Raw genomic sequence first — 19,618 nt, forward strand, 5'->3', positions numbered from 1 at the left:
TCTCTTTGTAAATTGGAATAATAATGTGATCTATTGTAAAATAGTTGGTTTATCCCATTGTTTTGCTTTGGGGCCCACATAGGACAGGCTCGAGCAAGTACACTTGACTGACTGCCTGACTTGGTCTCTGGGAAAATATACATTTTTCTTCCTTCAAGCTTAAATGCAAGAACAAAACTCGTATGTACATTCATTTACAAAACATAATGAGATTAAGTAGATGGGTCTATTCTGGCCCACGGGGGTTTAGACTGGACTTTTACCCGGTAAAACGGACGGGCCCCACAGAGTATACTTCACGATACAAACTGAGAAAGTGCATTATTATATTGATATATTGTATATATGCCTCAGAAGTCCAGGTTCACTGAGCTGCAGAGGCTGCACTGGATCAGAGGGCACACAGAGGTTTAAAAACACTGGATTTCAGCTTTGAACCCGGAAACACAAATGAGTCATTCTGCTTTCTGATTGGACAATCGTTTTGAGAACAAAACAAATTGTCAATCATGTCCGATGTTTTTGTAATTAGATTACAACAATTACAAATGTCAGTAAAAGCTATATTTAGTTTGAACATGTTTACTATGATCGTTTACTGATCCTAGTCAGTGTTTTGCAGGTTTGTGGTCTAAAACTTGTTTGTGCCGTCACCGTTTAAGTCAGCTCCACTTTAACAACTGTATGATTTGACTCAAACAAAGCCGGTTTCTCACCAATCACTTGTGACGTCGTGAGCTGCAAATCTTCATTGGGACAGTCCAAAAAAGACAGTTGTGTTTTGGTCCCTGATGCAACATTTATTTTAGTTTGATGTTTGGAGTCGATGGTCATCTCGCAGTATGGATCAGATCCCACTTTTTCAATCAGCACCGACAACGCCCGCTGCGTCAGGTCCACTGTGCACAAAACTAAGAAATACAGAAAAATAAGATGCAATTATTGACACATTAAATGACGCATCAGGTGCATTAGCGTGAATATTCATGCTAATTTGTGGGGTTTATCAGGCAGTGCTCGACAACGATTATCCACATATTGATATTCAGACGATATTATGATAATAATAATCAGAAATGTGACTGTAAATGTCATGAGTTGAGGTTTAAGCAAAAGTGAATGAAATGTTACATTAATTACAAGAGCAAAGAATCTGTTGTACCAGTATTTAATAAACTTGATAAGCACCACTTAAATTGTTTTTATAATAGACTATATATTATTATTATTATTATTACAACTCTTAAATAATGACTATTCCCACTGTATTAAGTCTACAATTGACAAAAACTTTACATTGTGTTTCTCCTTAAAATACAATTTAGTTTCCTTTTTGTTGTTTATCCTTAGCTGGAAATTCAAAATTATAATTCACATCTCAAAACCAGAAGTAGGTATTTAAATGTGTCTAAATCATCCCTGGCTCTCACAAACCCATTGGCAGGTCACTAATATCCACATGTGTTAAACAGTTTTATTCTGACTGTTTCCAGAGTTGTCACAATACTAATATAAGATTTAAAAATTGATTTCGATAAGAAAAAAAAATTGCCGATACCAATTGCGATACATTAATAATTAAAAATGCTCTTTTTTGGGGGGGGGGGGGTTAATGTTTCAGACAATTTACTGACAATTTCAACAAAAATAGTAGTACTACTAGTTCTAAAAAAACAAAGATCATTTTAAAACCATTCACAAAAGATCAAATTCTGTCTTATCTGTATCAATTAGTATATGATTTCTGACATTTGACACCCCTAGAAGTTCCCCCAAACTTAAATCGGCGATGTACCTGGATGTCCGCTCCTCGTCACAGACACTTTGAAGTCCAGGGTCAGTCCTTGTAAAGTTTTGTTGGTGGCACAGTTCTTCAGCACCATGTTGAAGTTTCCCTGCTGATGCTTTGGCTGAGGGTCCATCAGGCTGAATTTGGCAGGCGACTTGTCCTTTCTGTGATACTCCAGCACGACGTCTCCGCTGAGGCATTCTGGGAGATTGAAGTCTGTGAAAGTCATGCTGTAGTTGTGCATCCCGGGGACCACAAAATCCCACTGCATTTCCTCTTGGTCCGGAAACTCGCCCGGGTAGTTTGGAGTGATGAAGGTCGTGTTTGCGACGCCTCTGGGCAGGTTCACTTTGAGTATCGCCACCTCTGAAAAATAAAAATAAAAACCGGAGACGGGGTTAAAATCACGAGTTTATGGTTTGATTTATACGTACATTGAAGCAAGTTGTATCGCAATTAGCGTTGGGCGACAGGGTGATAAAAAGCGATAATCTGCAATTTTGATCAAATCGAGACAGTAATTTTCTCTTGAATGTGCAAAATTGGTTGGTCAAAACATTAGTCGACCATAAAATGAACCCCAAAAGTGAAGAAATATCTCTTAATAATCTCGTTTGGAAGATTATGCTCGAATTTTTTCTCTTTTTGAGCAAACTTTTGTTTATAGTCAAACACGTGATCTTCCAATTGTGCCTTTGTCCAAAACAATTGCAAAGTGATTTTTTGATAAATATTCCTCCTCTACATGTATTGTGATCAAATTGAAGTGCAATGTGAGCAATATGACTATGACTCTTATCATTACTAGAGATGGATTGATGGTTAGTCAACTGGTCAACCGATTATTTCTACTGCACATTCATACTTTTTAAATACATTATCATTTAAGTGTTGAAATATGCACAAATAAACAAAATTGTATTGGGTACGGAAAAAACTGAAATAAAATGAAATAAAAATATATTAAAATATATTAAGAAAAAAAAGAAAGAAAGAAAAACAATCAAAATCAAATCTGAATAATGAATATAAATGAAACATCTTACTGTCAGTGTGAGGTCCGTGGCTGAATTTGAAGTCCACAGGGTCCAGTTTTTGGCCTCCGGGCACCTCCAGAAACATGCGGCCCTTGTACCGGACCAGGACTGACGACACGGCGCCGCCTTTACAGAACGTCCCGATGGTGGCGGGTCCCGTGCGCAGATATGTGACCACAGAGTAGGTGTGCTTGTCCGGACAGAAGTGTTTGTTTGGGATCTGCCTCATTCCCGGTTCAGGGAAATCCAGCTGGAAGGCCTGGGTCGGGACCACTTTGAGGTCCCAGATGAAAGTCCGGTTAAAGTCTGGGAACATGGAGAACTCGGTCTGGAGGATGTCGCTGGAGCAAGAGGTCTTTGCACAGTCTGAGGAAAGAGACTGAGATTATGATTTTGTAGCAACTTAAAGGTTTCAAATATATTTGATGTTGTATTTGCCATTTAGAAGCTCCTTAAAAGTGTTTTGCTTAATTCTGGCTAGATGAAAACAATAGAATCAGATCAGATGATAAAGCATTTTTTTCAACATTTTTCAAACATTCTTTAGAGCCGAGTGATTTGGGAAAAATCTATTTTCCCTGCGAAAATGGGCACAAGTTGACGTTTCCTGAACCATTTTAGAATGATCTTGAACTTTATCATAACTAGCATTTGGCTACGTTCACACTGCAGGTCTTGACGGTCAATTCAGATTTTTTTCACCAATCAGATCTTTTCAGAGAGGCGGTTTACATTGAAAATAAAATGTGACTCAAATCAGTTTTCATTTGTGAACGTAACAGCTTTGACGTGTCCAATGTGGAGAAGAGAAACAGGACAAAACAAAGTTGTGCATAGAAAGACTATAAAGAGGAAGCGCTATTTAGTCAGTTGATAGCCAAAGGTTTAGAATAGATTAGATCTTTTTCATACTTTACAAAACCATTCCAGTGTAAAACAATACAATTGTTTGCACTTTGCACTGTTGTCTGGTTTATTTGTTTTAAATCCAGAGCAGAAGTCAAGATAAATGTGACACACCTGCTCAGGCACAGTCACTTTGCAAAAGATCATATTTGAATAAGATTTAGGACCAAATGTGAAAGTGGCTTGGGACGCATTTGAAAAAAAAAAAAAAAAATCTTATCTGTCACATTTGGAGAAAAAAGAAAGGAAAGAAAAAAATCTGATTCGACCTGCAGTGTTACCATACAATAACAAAGAAAGTACTATTATTTTATGAGATTGCTTAACATAAGGAGGACAACATTTGACTTTTTTTTTTTTTTTTTTTCATTAGCAATACTGCTTGTTCAAATCAAAAATCAGTATCAAAACTATCTGGGTACTTTTAGAGAACGCTTAGTGTAAAGATCTCACCGATGTCCCTGATGATCTCGACAGTGAAGAAGTCCTGGGGCGTCTTGCAGTTGAACTCCACAGACACGTTTTGGGGGTCCCTCAGCACCTGTTTGTGGGAACATGTCTGTTTGGAGTCTTTGGTGACGCACACGTCGCAGTCCGGGCCCTGGGGCTCACGTCTGATCGTGACCTTTGTGTCTGCGTCTGTGGTTACCGAGAGCAGCCTGCTGCCTGGAAGGAAAAGAGATTAAATTGTTAATATGAGGCACAAAAACTATATAAAAAGAGAAACATTTGCCTTGACAAAATATTATTATTAGATATTTTTAAGGTGGCACTGCTGTTAAAATCCTAAAAAGCTTGAGTTTAGTTCAAGCTGTAGTGCACACATCTACAGTGGGACCAAACCTGGGCTAGATTTAGGGATGTCACGATATAACATGTTATTGCTAAGATTATTGTTAAAAGAAAAGAAAAAATAAATAAATCACGATTTAATGATTATTCACGATTGTTGAGACAGAGGAATCTTTAATTTTCTTAAATTCCTGTGGTCAAAATTAAACTTTCTGAAAGACAAAGTAAGGCTTTTTTTTTGGCTTTATATTGAACAAAAAATGCTTAATTCTGCTAATATAATTATTATCTTTGGGTTTTTATGATTATATTGTGACCTGAATAACCACGGTTATCGATTAACCAGATAAACTAGACTTCATTTACTACACTATGACTAAATCCAGAGAAGAACAGGACCAAAACAAGTCTACAACAAGACTAGACCCAGATCTAACCAGCAAATGTGAATACAGCCACTTATTTATGCATTTATATTTGAAACTTTATTTAAGGCTGCACAACATATTGCAATCATATGGAAATCGCAATTTGAGTTGGCACAATTATCAAATGCTGCAGTGATTTAGATTACAGAATGTCCAAATGAACAAAATACAATGTCATTAAGAAAAATCCTGTTCTGCCTGTAGTTTAGACCTCAAAAAACTGAAACACATGGGATTCTTGTATTAGTCCATACAGTATTTCAGTCTTTTCTAGGTCGTAAAGCTTCTGGATGCGTTTAAAATGTGCACTCTGAACAGAATCATACTTTTTAAACATAGCCCAACCTCTTTTGGCAGCGCTGGCCGTGAACAGTGTCTGGGGCAGGTCTTGGTCTTTCGGCAGCTCCAGGACGACACTAGTTTGTCCCGACAGATTGAGAGACGACAGCGAGGTGCCTCGACAGTAAACGCTCTCTTTAGGAGCCGCACCGCTTTTACTGGAGCTCACGGAGTACTGGAAACCATCGGGACACGAGCCTGAAGTCTCCTCTAGTCCGGATCCGGGGAAGTCCAGGGTCAGGACAGTGTTCGGGGGCAAACTGACGTCCCACGCGAGGGTCCGTTTGAAGCCCTTGAAGAGGAGCGGGTCGACCTCTGCAGCGACAGGAGTGCAAGACGTTTCTGTGCACTCTGAAAGACGAGCAGACATTTAGTCAACAAAGAACCATCATTTACAATACAAAACAAAAAGAGTTAATTAATCATAGACTCACTACTCATTGGTCCTCAAAGGAGGACAAAAATTACTACTCAAAACTATCTCGATGAGAAAAGTAATAATGAATGAATGGAATGAGCAAAATTAGTAATGTATTTTCCGGACTATAAGTTGCACTTGTTTTCATAGTTTTGGCCAGGGTGCGACTTATATTTGTACTTCTATAGTTATACTCCGGAGCAACTTAATGTGATATTATCTGTTATTTTCACACTTGCAACCACATTTCATACTCCAGTGCAACTTATATGTTTTTTTCTTCTCTATTATGCATTTTTTGGCTGGTGCGACTTATAGTTCGGAAAATACGGTACATAACATGTCCTAGTAAAAAAAAAAGAAAAAAAAAAAAAAAAAACTGTACTGCATTCACATCTCTTAATATATATTTGTGTGTATTTTCTGTTCAAACTTTGTTCCTCAGCAGGCCAAAATTAAGCACATGAGCGTAGTGAGGGCCAAACCTAATTCTGTGTTGCATTTAAAAGGTTTATTTGCAAAGAGATGATTATTAAATTGTATTTTCAGGGGAATAGACTTAGATTTGGTTTGCTACAGTCTTTTCAGCACAAAATGTAATCAAATAAATGCAATCAAACTCATAGTAAATCACGTACACATTACAAATGATGTCCCCTTTAAGTAAACACTATATAATTAAAGGCGGTATGGACGATTTTTCGGCGATTTGAGAACGCAGGCGGAAGTGCGCATGCGCACTCCCCCGTGCGGACCGATACAACGCACACGTGCGTTTGTTTATTAGCGCAACGGAGCGCATCACATCGCTCGTCTCCCGTAGATTTCTGTCCACTTCTGCGTCAGCTCGAACTGTCTTTCTCGTCTTCATTTTGCCCCGTACACTGAGGGAACTATATTATGATAGATCCATGCGCATAGGCACGCGGAAACGTGGGGACGAGCCTGACGCGGCTGCAGGTGAGCGGTTGGTGCGTTTTATGATTGATACGTGGCAGGACAAATGATTTATCCACGCCACGAGGAAATATCATTAAAAAAATTGCTGAAAAAAAAATCGTCCATACCACCTTTAAAGTGTAATAATAATATTGGACAGAAATATGGCTGAATAAAAGTGTCACTAGAGGTTGTTGTACCCGTTTTGCCCGTGATGCCGACGGTGAAGACGTCTTGTGGTTTGGAGCAGCTGAACTCCAGTTGCAGTTTGTCTGTGTTGGTTATGGTTTTCCCGGTGTCGCTGCAGTCGCCTCCGGAGCAAACCTCACACTCGGGGTCAGAAGGTTTTCGGGTCAGGACCAGCACTGTCCCGGGACCAACTGTGACCTCCATCGTTCTGCCCTCTGAAACGGAACAAATCAACATAAAGAGCAGATGAACCAAGATTGACAATAACTCACAATTGCTCATTTTCTCTTTTTCAACAGTTAATGTGTAATAAACAAATTGATTAAATAAATAGTTTGAGAAACAAAGTCCGATAAAATGAGCAAAACACTAATCACATGAAACAAAAAAAAATACTAATAAATTATAATCCTATACATCTTTGTTTGATTATGTTTTCAACTATTAAGGATTTTTTCCATTTTCAAGCAGGCCTTTAACATTGTGACCCCATCTAAAAGCAAAAGTTTTAAATAAAGGGACATATTGGCCCTTTCTCAATACTCAAGAGCGCAAGAACGTACTCGTGTTCTCGGCAAATAAAGAGTATGAAACATGTGTGCTTGATGCTAATGAGCGGCTAGCCCAGCTAGCTAAGGCTCAGCTCTGTACGGTACAAGTCGCAATGCTGCCCTAGATGCCGTCAGATTCTTGAATACGAGCCAGAGCGGCAAAGAAAAGAGAACGGCTTTTTCAACTTGCTTTGCATACGAGAAAAACATGTATTTATATGAAAAAAACATTTACTCCGAGGTCCTTGAGCTCCTTAAAGAGCTGCCATCTCTCTCTGCTGTATTTGCTGCATGATTTACAGTTTCAGGATTCCCACACTCTCACTCATTAGGATGTTTGCCCACTCTAAACAGACAGCAGTGCCCGAGCCTCACCACGGCTCAGCTCGTCGTCCATGTGAGGATTATGATACTAATACACCAGAGACTGCAATGTGCTGAAAATAATAATAATTCCATAATACAAAATTTAATCTGATAGTTTATCTACCTGAAATTAGCTGTGACAGACTTCTACCACTAATAATTAAGCGACACCTACAAAAACCTTTTAAAACAAGCGTAACGTAAATAAGAATAATTTTCAGTATAAAATAGTGGACACGTTGATTAGTTTACCTATAATGGGCATATATACTCAGTAAATGAACAATGTCAATGGACAAGGTGAGCAATATATTTTATACTAATATAATTTACTTTTAAGAAATAACACATTTGAAATTTTCCAAACGTAATTTGGAATTGAGTGAGATGCGCGTGGAGCTTTGCTGCAAAGACTTCTGGGACACGGCCAGGGCCGAGAACGCAACAAGTCTGCTCTGAAACAGACTCGGAAAAGGGGAATGTCGAGAACAACATCCGGGGATTTAACCGTCCTCGGTAGGATGCATTCTTTGAATTGGAACAGTACTCGGTCCATCGCAGATGACGTGTTACAAGCACGCGCGGGAACGCAGGAGAACGCAGGAGAACGCAGGAGTACGCAGATTGAGAAAGGGCCAGAGACTTACTTAAAGGTGCTGCCGTGAACGCCGTCGGGTCGACCGTCGTTTTTGGATTCACTTTTAGTTTGACAACAGCTCCATTCTTCACCTCGAGCATCTGCAGAGACCCGCCTCGGCAGAACTGCTCCTCCGGGTCGGACTTGGACGTGGACACAGAGAGCTGGACCCCGTCTGGACACGGGCCTGTGGTTCTGGACAGTCCTTTACCCTGTGGGTCCAGACTCAGGGTGGTTTTCGGAGGCGCAGTGAGCTCCCAGATGTAAGTCCGGGGCAGATCTGAGAAGAAGTTCTGAGCCGCTGCGGACTCTGGGCTGCAGGAGTCTTTGGTACAGACTGAGAAAGAAGAACAAGACAGTTTTTTTTTTTATTTATCCAAGTTATTAAAGACAATCTACTAAATTTGCATAAGTTGCATATCTCCAACAATGGCCATTACGGGTGGGCATTATTGTAATTTTTATTATATTGCTAATGATATTGAGATGATATTATGGCCACTTTGTGCCTGTAATTGTATATATACACGAGTTTAAGTGTCACTTAGGCCAATAAGAAAAAATTGTGTTTCCAGTAACCTGACCGAGCTGGATTTCAAAACCCGACCTTAAACATTTTATCGCATATTTACTGGCCGTACTTTCGAGAATGTAAAAAAAAGATATATATATATATATATATATATATATATATATATATATATATATATATATATATATATATATATATATATATATATATATATATATATATATATATATATATATATATATATATATATATATATATATATATATATATATATATATATATATATATATATATATATATATATATATATATATATATATAAAGTTTCAAGAATGTCAAATTGTGGGAGCGAGTCCAAAAGCTGTGGGGAAAAAAAATCATCTGTGGGGATCGTAAGATGTGGAAATCGCTGCACTTTTCATAGGTTTCGTTTTACCTACAGGCGCATAGATGATCCATGTTTGCAGATGCTCTTTTTGGGCAGCGTGCAGACCGCAGCCATGCTATGATAATATAATAGATCCATGGCCGATATGCACGCCCGGGGTTTCAGCGGTTCAGTTATTTGGCGTGACTGTCGAAAAGTGCTCACATCATCAAGTGACAATAAGAAAAATAGTGAACGTAGAGCTCACCGAACACGCGCGCAGGGCGACAGCACCGCAGATCACGGCATGGACGCGCCAACTACGGCGCGCGGACCCCAACAGAGCGGTAATTATTATAAAAAGTTGTCTGCTAATGGCTCTTTTCCTGTGGTTGGACTAGTACAGATGGAGAAGAACTATTTTATTCAATATCTGCATACCAATACGGCCACACCAATGCGAAGCTCTCACTTCTGAAATAAGAAAACTGTCTGCAAAACCTGTGCGAGGATTTTTAAAATATATTAAAAAAATAATAATAAATATAGCCGCAAGCGGCAATGATCGGCCCTCGCCACGCCGCCGCCACGCCGCAAGAGGAGGGGGCGCTAACGCGCCCCAATTGTTCTTTTATTACGCCTACTGCTGAATCTGTGACGCTGTCACATCTTCTCCCCTTTGTTTTACCATCAAAAAGCAATTTTATTTTGAATTATTGGCAAAATGTGCGGCTTTGCCGCACAGACACCGTGACTCTTTGAATAAAAATGTGGATAACTTTTGATGGTCCACACCTGAAGATGAGTCTCACCAAATTTCAGGTTAATAGGGCTGACGCCCTAAGAGGAGTTTGTGAAAGTCTAAAGTGTAAACATGTTCTGGCGATTTCCCCATTGGAATAACATGGGAGGTTTTGGTCATTGTTACGGCAACGCCATAACAATTATGACATGGGTCTCATTGACTTTTTTGATGGGGATGCCAAAATTGAGTTGTGTGTCAAATTTCATATAATTTCGCAAAACTAAATATTTAACCTCCATATAAAATCTGTAGGGGGCGCTGTGGTGCCAAATTAATTTATTTCACTTCAAGTAGGTTTAGGGCAAAGAGTTTAACAACTTATTCTAATTTGACGCAATTCGGACTTTATCTGCGCAAACGGCAGAAATGTTAAATTTGGGAGATTTCTGAAATTCTTGCTACAGTTTGCGGCTTCGCCGCACAGAGACCGTGACAGGTATCAATGTAATTTGGATAACTTTTGATGTCCCACTCCTCAGTAGCATTTTCACCAAATTTCAGCTTTTTAGGGCCAACGCCCTGGGTGGAGTTCGTAAAAGTACGACGTTTGGAAAAACTCCGAAGTCATGTTTAGCCATTTTTGAAGCAATATGGCCGACATTTGGTTGGGCGGACGGCGTTGCCGTAATAATATTTTTTACTTCTCTTGTCACCATCTACCTCTGCGCCAAATTTCATGATTCTACGATCAGATTTTTTTTGGGTCATTTCCCATCTCTCAATGCATTTTTGGTACATTTGGGGGCGCTGACGCGCCAATTTTTTTTATTTCAGAAAAGGGAAATAGCCAGAATGTAGAGAGGCACGATTTTTAGAGGTGTGCAAATTTTTGTGACTTTTCGTCAATGTTCACTGGGTGAAAAATAGGGGGGTTGGTCCCGAGAAGAAAGAAATATAGCCGCAAGCGGCAATGATCGGCCCTCGCCACGCCGCCGCCACACCGCCGCCACGCCGCAAGAGGAGGGGGCGCTAACGCGCCCCAATTGTCCTTTTATCACGCCTACTGCTGAATCTGTGACGCTGTCACATGTTCTCCCCTTTGTTTTACCATCAAAAAGCAATTTTATTTTGAATTCTTGGCAAAATGTGCGGCTTTGCCGCACAGACACCGTGACTCTTTGAATGAAAATGTGGATAACTTTTGATGGTCCTGAAGATGAGTCTCACCAAATTTCAGGTTAATAGGGCTGACGCCCTGGGAGGAGTTTGTGAAAGTCTAAAGTGTAAACATGTTCTGGCCCCATTGGAATAACATGGGAGGTTTCGGTCATCGTTACGGCAACGCCATAACAATTATGACATGGGTCTCATTGACTTTTTTGATGGGGATGCTAAAATTGAGTTGTGTGTCAAATTTCATATAATTTCGCAAAACTAAACATTTAACCTCCATATAAAATCTGTAGGGGGCGCTGTGGCGCCAAATGAATTTATTTCACTTCAAGTAGGTTTAGGGCAAAGAGTTTAACAACTGATTCTAATTTGACGCAATTCGGACTTTATCTGCGCAAACGGCAGAAATTTTAAATATGGGAGATTTCTGAAATTCTAGCTACAGTTTGCGGCTTCGCCGCACAGAGACCGTGAGAGGTATCAATGTAATTTGGATAACTTTTCATGTCCCACTCCTCAGTAGCATTTTCACCAAATTTCAGCTTTTTAGGGCCAACGCCCTGGGAGGAGTTCGTAAAAGTACGACGTTTGGAAAGACTCCGAAGTCATGTTTAGCCATTTTTGAAGCAATATGGCCGACATTTGGTTTGGGGGACGGCGTTGCCGTAATAATATTTTTTACTTCTCTTGTCACCATCTACCTCTGCGCCAAATTTCATGATTCTACGATCAGATTTTTTTTGGGTCATTTCCCATCTCTCAATGCATTTTTGGTACATTTGGGGGCGCTGACGCGCCAATTTTTTTTATTTTAGAAAAGGGAAATAGCCAGAATGTAGAGAGGCACGATTTTTAGAGGTGTGCAAATTTTTGTGACTTTTCGTCAATGTTCACTGGGTGAAAAATAGGGGGGTTGGTCCCGAGAAGAAGAAAGAAAGAAAGAAAGAAAGAATAATATTCCGATGCGAAAACAATGTTTCCCATTTTTCAAATATCATAAACTATACATTTTCGGAAAGCGCTCGCGCTTTCCTACCTCATGGTGTGGGTCCCTGGTCACTGACGGGTACTTTCGATAATTTTGAGTGGGCTCCGCCCACTTTGTGTTTTTGGCCCTCTATACAGTAATAATGTTCAATTTTTGCATTACATGCTTATATGCACGGAACATGCAAGAGATGGGGAACGTATTCGTGAGCTACTTAGCGCAAATGAGTGCTTTATATGGGGATGACGACCGCTTCGCGGTCGTCATCCCAATGTAAAGTGCTCGTTTAGTGCGAACTTTTGCACGGGCTTCGCCCGTTTACAACGGTAATGTTCCATTTTCCTACAACTAATTAGTATGCACGGGGCGTGCATGAGTGGAGGAGTGCGTTAGTGAGTGTTTGGAAGTGGGCGAGCGCTTCGCGCTCGATTTCGTGCGCACTACGTGCGCACTTTCGCAGCCGTGCTTCGCACGGCCTTACGAGATTAATAGGCCTCTCGCCAGCTTGTGGCGCTCGGGCCTAATAATTTTTGGCCTTAAAACATGACAGGTCTGTAAATGAATGCAAAAAAGTGCAGACATATCACATTATACTCTTTATTTCAGAGATTACATGGCAAGTTTGTTTCATTTTTATTCTTGAACGGTTTATTTCGCCGCCTTTTTCAATGGTTTTTACTAAAAGGCAATACCTGCGCTTGAGATATACATTTTTCGATATATTGTCCATCTCTAGTAACAATTATCTAAGCAAAAATATCTGTATCAGGGAAAGATCAGTTTCAGTCAGAATGTTAACAACCTATCGTACTTCAACAACCTAAGACTTCGAGGGTCTGCACAAAACGGCATTGGAAGCACGTGTTAATGGTCGACTAAAGCTCGGTCTGGTGCATCGATTAATTGACTATAATGCTATCAAAACGATGATCTGACCAAATATCTGGGGTTTGGCAAAGTATCAAAATATTGATGCAGCATGATACTAAATCTGGTGCTACAGTATTGTGTTTTAGAGTGTGTAAAGTTCAGATAAACAGACAATTAACAAATTAGTATTTTTCTATTTTGTAACTATGTAACTCTGCCAGGTGGACTCTCATGGTGAACCTTTCATTTTAGTCTGCCTCTATGCTTAATCATTTGTGACATTTTATTCAAATTCTCAGTTATTAGTTCACTCTCAACAATTTAAATCATTCCGGTTCATCCAATTTTAACCTGTGATCATGTGACAAAACCCCAGACAAGTTTTCACGCTTTTTGACAGACGACAATGCACCCATTTGTATCCCTGAGCCTCAAAACGGAAACTGTAACTTATAAATATGTAAATGAGCTCGCACCGAGACGTAAATAGCCGCGGTGTGAATCTCACCGATTGTGCGAGCGACGGCGACAGAGAAAGCCTGGAGCTCGGAGCAATTGAACTGCAGCTTCACTTCCTGTTCGGGCGTCAGGGCCAGCGACTGGTGGCAGGTCGTCCCCGTGGCGTTGACCCCGGTGACCTCGCACACGCTGCACTCCGGTCGGTCGGAGGAAATGGTCACGGAGGATCCACTGTCGGGACGCACCACGGTTTCCAGGCCATCTGAAAGAGAGAGATGCAGTATTAAATCTCTAAGATACGAGAACGATTATTTAACCCTCAGTGGGACAATTCCAGTGTTGCAATGCATTAAGAATAGCAAAATGACTTTAAAAATAGAATTAAATCTTACACACTGTGCAGGTAGAGAAAAAAAAAATAGATAATAAATATAAAAAACTCTTATGTACAGTAAGTAGCTATGACTGACTTGGTTGACTATAAAAAAAATAATCGGTCGTATTTTGATAAATCGTAATCGTTATGTGGACTATACAGACTTGTAATTATTTTTGCTACGTGAAGAACCTTTTTGTTGTGTTATTTGAGCTTGTGTTTACAGGCCTTGTATGTTTTATGGATTTTTGTATTGCCTTTGTACAGCACTTTGGGCCATTGTGGTTGCTTTAAACGTGCTTTGTAAATAAACTTGACTATTGGAAAAAAACAGTGGCATTATTAAATAAAATGTCAAAAATAATAAACAATCATGAATAAACCATTTGTAAATATTAAGCCGTATTCAAAAACTATATTCAAAACTGTAGTTGTTTTTACTGTGTTTAAAAAGTCTCAATGTCCAATAGAAATAATAATTTAACCACAACTACTAAAATGATTGTTTCAGCCCTTTAATGTAGTAGGCTATAGTGAACTAACCCCAACATGAATAAAAACCCGTTGTCCTGACAATGTCCAAAGAGAATTCTGAGTGAAAAGATTCTTTGAACTGTAAAACAAACATGTGCCGCACAGGTGAACCCTCCAGCTCCAGTTTGAACCACTTCACTTTAGTCAAGGGCAATTTTGAAACATTACATTTGTAATTTATTGAGCCAAAAAACAAAACAAACAGTGGCTCACAGAGGATATTTTAACACATCCAGAGGCATTTATTTGAGAGAATAAATCAATTTAACGGCTGATTTAATACAAGAATCATGTGTATTTTAGCGCATGTACTGATCTAAAAGGCATTTACATTCAGGAGATATTATTGCTTTGCCTGGAATTTTACCCGTGTGGGACAATAAAGGATTATCTTATCTTATATTAAATGTATGTATCAGTCATTTATTTAAATATAGACGCCTTGAAAGAGAAAGAACCCTCCACCAGGAAAGTAACACGCCCTAAATCCGTTTTGTCAACTGCTTTGGTTTGAAAAACAAGAGAAGGTAACAGGAAGTGGCCTTTTGGATGCTTTATTGAATCACCACGAGTGACAGGGGACCGGCCTTTGCTTTATTTGCGTTTCCCTGCTCCGTTTGTCTCCTAAACATCTCTGAAATGTCAACCCCAGCTCCGTCAGTGTTTTTCTGTATTGTGCGCAGAGCGGTCGCAGTCGGACGCACCTGCTGCCGTCTTCACTGCCCCCACTTCAAACAAACGGATGAATCCCATTGACTTTTCATTACGGAGCTTCATGCGATTACACCGAAACATGCCCGCTCGATATCCGGCGCCGAGCAGCGGCAGCAACAGCTGAAAACCGGACACCTGATACTGCCTCCGGAGTCCGGACCGTCGCAATCGCCGAGGAACACGGCCGCGACCTCAGGCAGCTGCGGACGCAACACTGCAGCTATTGTTATTAGCGCGCGTGTTGGTAGTTTCCAGCAGCAAGAGACATTAATTCAACAAAGATTACAGAGGATTCGACAGAAAAACCGCTTGTGTAGCTTTTCTGTCTCCATCAGGGAGTTTAGAAGAATCGTTTTTAAGTTGTGAGAGCAAAAAGTTGTATTATTTTGATTTTTAGCATCTTTTAGCATTATTTGAGAGCAGTTATTATTTAAGACAGGCATATATTACTATTAAGACTCACAATAGGATTTTTGTGAACGTTTTATTAGCAAATTCCATCAATAAAAGTCAAATGAGCACGATAACTGTAAAAATTGTTGATAACCGTTCCTCAACATGTATTTAAATTACAAAAATGTATTTAATCTCTGCTTGAAAATGATGAACTACAGGTTTTTCAATGAAACAGGGCTGAGTCTTATATCTTATCTGAGGCTTTTTAACCGTTACCCGTGACATTTTATTGTTTGTAAACATTGTTTGTGATAATGAGGAGCAAGAACAAATCTGTCTGACTTCCTTTATGACGATGAATCATTATTGTTAAAATTTGAAGCATGTACTGTACAACTAGGGCTGCAACGAATGATTTTTTAAATATTTGAATAGTGAGTGATTATTGTTTGGATCAGTCGATAAGTCAAACAATGATTTCTAAACTACATTAATCTTTTTTAAATACACTTTTAACCAGACTAGTTAAAAATATGCAGACTGAAGGCTTTTGGATAGATGATATTTACAAGTGTGGTATTGTTACAAATCCCAAACAGTTTATATTTTTTGTGCCATTTTGGTTTAATAATGCAGCTGCTCTTCTATGAAACATCTTCTGTCACGTGTTCATGAGTCATTACAGTCCAGATTAAAGATTCTCAAAATAGTAAACGATTAGTTTAATAGTCACTTATTCACGATTAGGGAAGTCACAATATGAAATGTTTGTGTTACAATTATTATGACAAAAACATCACGATTTAACGATGAGTCATGATTATTGAGACTGTGACCAAGCAACAGTGAAATCTTTAATTGTCTTTCTTTAACACGTTACTGTTCCTCAAGTTTGGGACCAGCTTTATGCAATCAAATGTTCTGAAAGACAAAATCAAATTAAATGTGACAAAAACAGCCCGATAATATAAAGCTCTTTACATTTAGCTCTATTTTTGGGCTATAGATTGAATTAAAAGACTTTATGTTGCTTCTAAAATGGTCACAATTACCATTTGTTAATTCTTGCCATTATATTGTAACCTGAATAATCACAATTAATCAAATAATCTTGACACCCCTACTCGCGATTATACCGACTGTTCGTTCCAGTCCCACACACAACTTTGAATTTGATCGATTTACTTATATTTATGGCATTCCAAAACGTGTCGATAAACAAACACAGCCACTGATTTAACACCAAAGCGACATTCAAACTGTCTGTTAACGCGTCTGTTAAGTTTACGTGCGCCATTATTGCCATGATTGTGTCCAAGTCTGTCTATTTACAACGGTCTGAGCCGCCGATAGTTGGACGATTGCTCACGACTCTCCTTTGCAACATGTTTGGACTTGAAGCGACCGTTGACTGTCACAGCAATTGTACAAGACGCAGCCAAAAGCGAACCAAAGGGTGAGCTCGAGTTCTTCCAAACGCCACAGAAAGCGTCCCACAAAAGTGTCGCGTGCGTTGCCACGGTGTTGCGTTTGCCGTCAGTGGGAGAAAAAGGCCTAATTGTGCCGGTTTCGCATTAGAGCAGATTGGCGGTCAATCATTAATGAGGTAACGATGAATTCAAGCCAAGGGGAAGCTCCGCCATAAACGCCTCATAAACCTTTGAAAATGGAGGTCTTGGAAAGAAGTCGGGAAAGGGCTGAAGCGTTATTTCGCTCCACACTCCCACTCAACGAGCCCCGGTGCTTTCATCCAACGCAATCAATTATACATTATGGAGAATTTATGTCAAGCACTGTCCTCCGACGTGAGAGAATGGGGTTTCAGCGCAAAGACCACTACACAGCATTTTATCCATGGTTAAAATGGAAATGTTACTTTTACGCACATTTCTTTGGGCGAGGTGAAGTTGTTTCTGGGAAATTTTAATATTTCACAATGATTTTAGGATGTAGAATGGGTTTAATGATGCTTTGTTTGTTTAGAGAGCTTCAAAACAGTATGTATTGATTGAAATTAAGCCATGTTAGAAATGCACAATTAGAAATGTCTATTGTGCAACTTTGCGAATCCAAGTGATGATTTCTTCAACATTTTGTGTATTTGGGGTAAAAATTGAGAAAGAATAGAACATTGTGGTCACTTTAACAGACAAATTGACGCCAAAACAAAGCCTAATATTTCGCGGTGATTTTTACTGTGATGATGAATAATTTATTTTGTTTGTTTGGACCAACTCAACATTAGGCACCGATTAAAAACGAGCTCACGTTCGCCACAATTAAATATAGACGGCGCAACTTTGTCAAACCAAGTGATCATTTCTGTCATTTAGACTATATTTCACAAGGATTTTCTTTACTATGATGAACAATAGATACGGCACGCTTTGTTCAGAGATTACGCATTGAACTAAAACGAACTAAAGTCACACAACACAACGTTATCGTGCAACTTTACTTTGATTTAAGTGTTAATTTCTCGTACATTTTGCGTCATTAGTGGTAGAAACGTGACTCCGCGTCGCTTTACGCTCACTTTTACGCACAAACAGGTTGCACCGAGCAAACTTTACGGTTATTAGGGCGTTTTCATGGATACGTTGAGCTCGCGCGGGGGATGACGTTACACCGAAGCACACGTTGTTTTACCTGTTGCGCGCGGGACCGGGACCAGCACCAGCAGCAGCAGCAGCAGCAACAGCCGTGGCGCGACTCCAAAAAGCGCTTTACTCCAACAAAAACGCATGGCAAACGTGGAAAGCTGTCGTTCCAAACCGGCGAAACGTGACGTGACGCTTCAGTGCATGGCGTCGGCGTGTTTTGGAGGCAGAAAAAGCCGCTCGCGCGCTCTCACATCTCCGGTGCGGTGGTCGGTAACCCCCCGCGCGCGCCGCTCGTTGGCACTTCCTGTTTGTGCGTTACCTGTGCGTGGCGCTGTTTACGGAGAAGGGCGTGGTCCGGAGACGTCCCCAAAAAGCGCGAGAGTTAAAAGAACCTGTTCGGGACCGGGAGCATGACCGGGAGCCGCGCGCGCGAGGAGGAATAATCCGAGAGAAGATGCAATGCGTGGATAATAGTGGAAGTCCTGGACTGACTCAGCGCGCACAATGCTTGTCCTATTTATATGCGCGCGCCACCGACACATGCCAGAAATGTTTGGCATTGAACAGTGGATCCCCCGAATGCAGAAGAAGAAGAAGAAGAAGAAGATGTTTCATTTTTTTTTTTAAACGTTGCCTATTTTTGCCATAGATTTTCTTTATTTTTCCTCAGTTTGAGCGTTACTTCCTGGTTGGATGTAAGCGCTGCAGATGTGACGTAGGTAGAGGTAATTTGAAAACTGTTACATAGCAACCATGATGTTAGCAAGAACCCAAATCCATGTAAATGACACATAGTTATGATTTGACAAATAATAATTTTCATTGCTGTACTAAACACAAGGACTAAACCACTAGACTAGGTTATATAGAGAAAAATATGAGAATCTGCCATGTGCACTTTGACCTATCAGAGTGTACCAAACTGTATATTTAAATAATAGGGGCTGTCCCAATATATGCGAATGATCTTGGGGTTATTTAATGGTCAAATTTGTACTTGTTAACAAGGGTCTAGTGTTTGCATGTAAATATAGTGTTTGATTTGTCCATCATTTAGTTAGTCACTCCGGTTTAGTTATTAGTTTATTATTAGAGCTATTCTTTACGTTCCTATTCTCTATTTGTAACCTGATCTCCAGCTATAGTCCAGCCAATCACGTCCTCTTACTCTCCACCAATCATAGTTCAGCACCTGACGGGACTTCTGTGCGTTTAGCAAAGTTGTTGTGTTGTTTTCCCCCTTCGTATGGCACGGTGCCTCCGTCTGCTTCCCGTTCCTCGTGTGCTTTTCCTGTGTGTTTGGTCCTTGAGAATGTGAGTTTAATCCTCCTAATGCTTCGTCTTTGTCTGTTTTAACTGTGCTACTATTAGTCATTACCTGTAGTTAGTTTGTCTTATTTATCCGGCTCCATCTCGGCAGTGTAATCTGCGCCGACGATGCGTTCAAGGCCCATAGGCCAGCATCACTCC

At 40.0% G+C, this 19,618-nt stretch overlaps 2 protein-coding genes across 2 annotated transcripts in view; one reads left to right on the forward strand and one right to left on the reverse strand.

Annotated features, from left to right (window-relative positions):
* cdcp1b (CUB domain containing protein 1b) overlaps positions 1-18,313 on the reverse strand; it is a 28,766-nt gene extending 10,453 nt beyond the window's left edge. Inside the window, exons 1-9 of the mRNA XM_072448070.1 lie at positions 18,195-18,313; positions 13,575-13,787; positions 8,402-8,728; positions 6,849-7,052; positions 5,298-5,642; positions 4,186-4,398; positions 2,836-3,192; positions 1,796-2,155; positions 717-911 (exon numbers count right to left, since the gene is read on the reverse strand). Coding sequence (XP_072304171.1) covers positions 717-911; positions 1,796-2,155; positions 2,836-3,192; positions 4,186-4,398; positions 5,298-5,642; positions 6,849-7,052; positions 8,402-8,728; positions 13,575-13,787; positions 18,195-18,291 — 2,311 coding nt within the window. The 5' untranslated portion in view covers positions 18,292-18,313. The remainder of the gene's footprint in view (positions 1-716; positions 912-1,795; positions 2,156-2,835; positions 3,193-4,185; positions 4,399-5,297; positions 5,643-6,848; positions 7,053-8,401; positions 8,729-13,574; positions 13,788-18,194) is intronic.
* The window catches only part of LOC140362067 (small ribosomal subunit protein uS7-like), a 252,108-nt gene that overhangs the window by 40,883 nt on the left and 191,607 nt on the right, over positions 1-19,618 (forward strand). The window lies entirely within an intron of this gene.

This window comes from Eucyclogobius newberryi, unplaced genomic scaffold (assembly GCF_026437365.1).
Source record: "Eucyclogobius newberryi isolate DKJ021-1_F unplaced genomic scaffold, fEucNew1.0.hap1 SCAF_16, whole genome shotgun sequence".
In the NCBI taxonomy this organism is placed as follows: domain Eukaryota; kingdom Metazoa; phylum Chordata; class Actinopteri; order Gobiiformes; family Gobiidae; genus Eucyclogobius; species Eucyclogobius newberryi.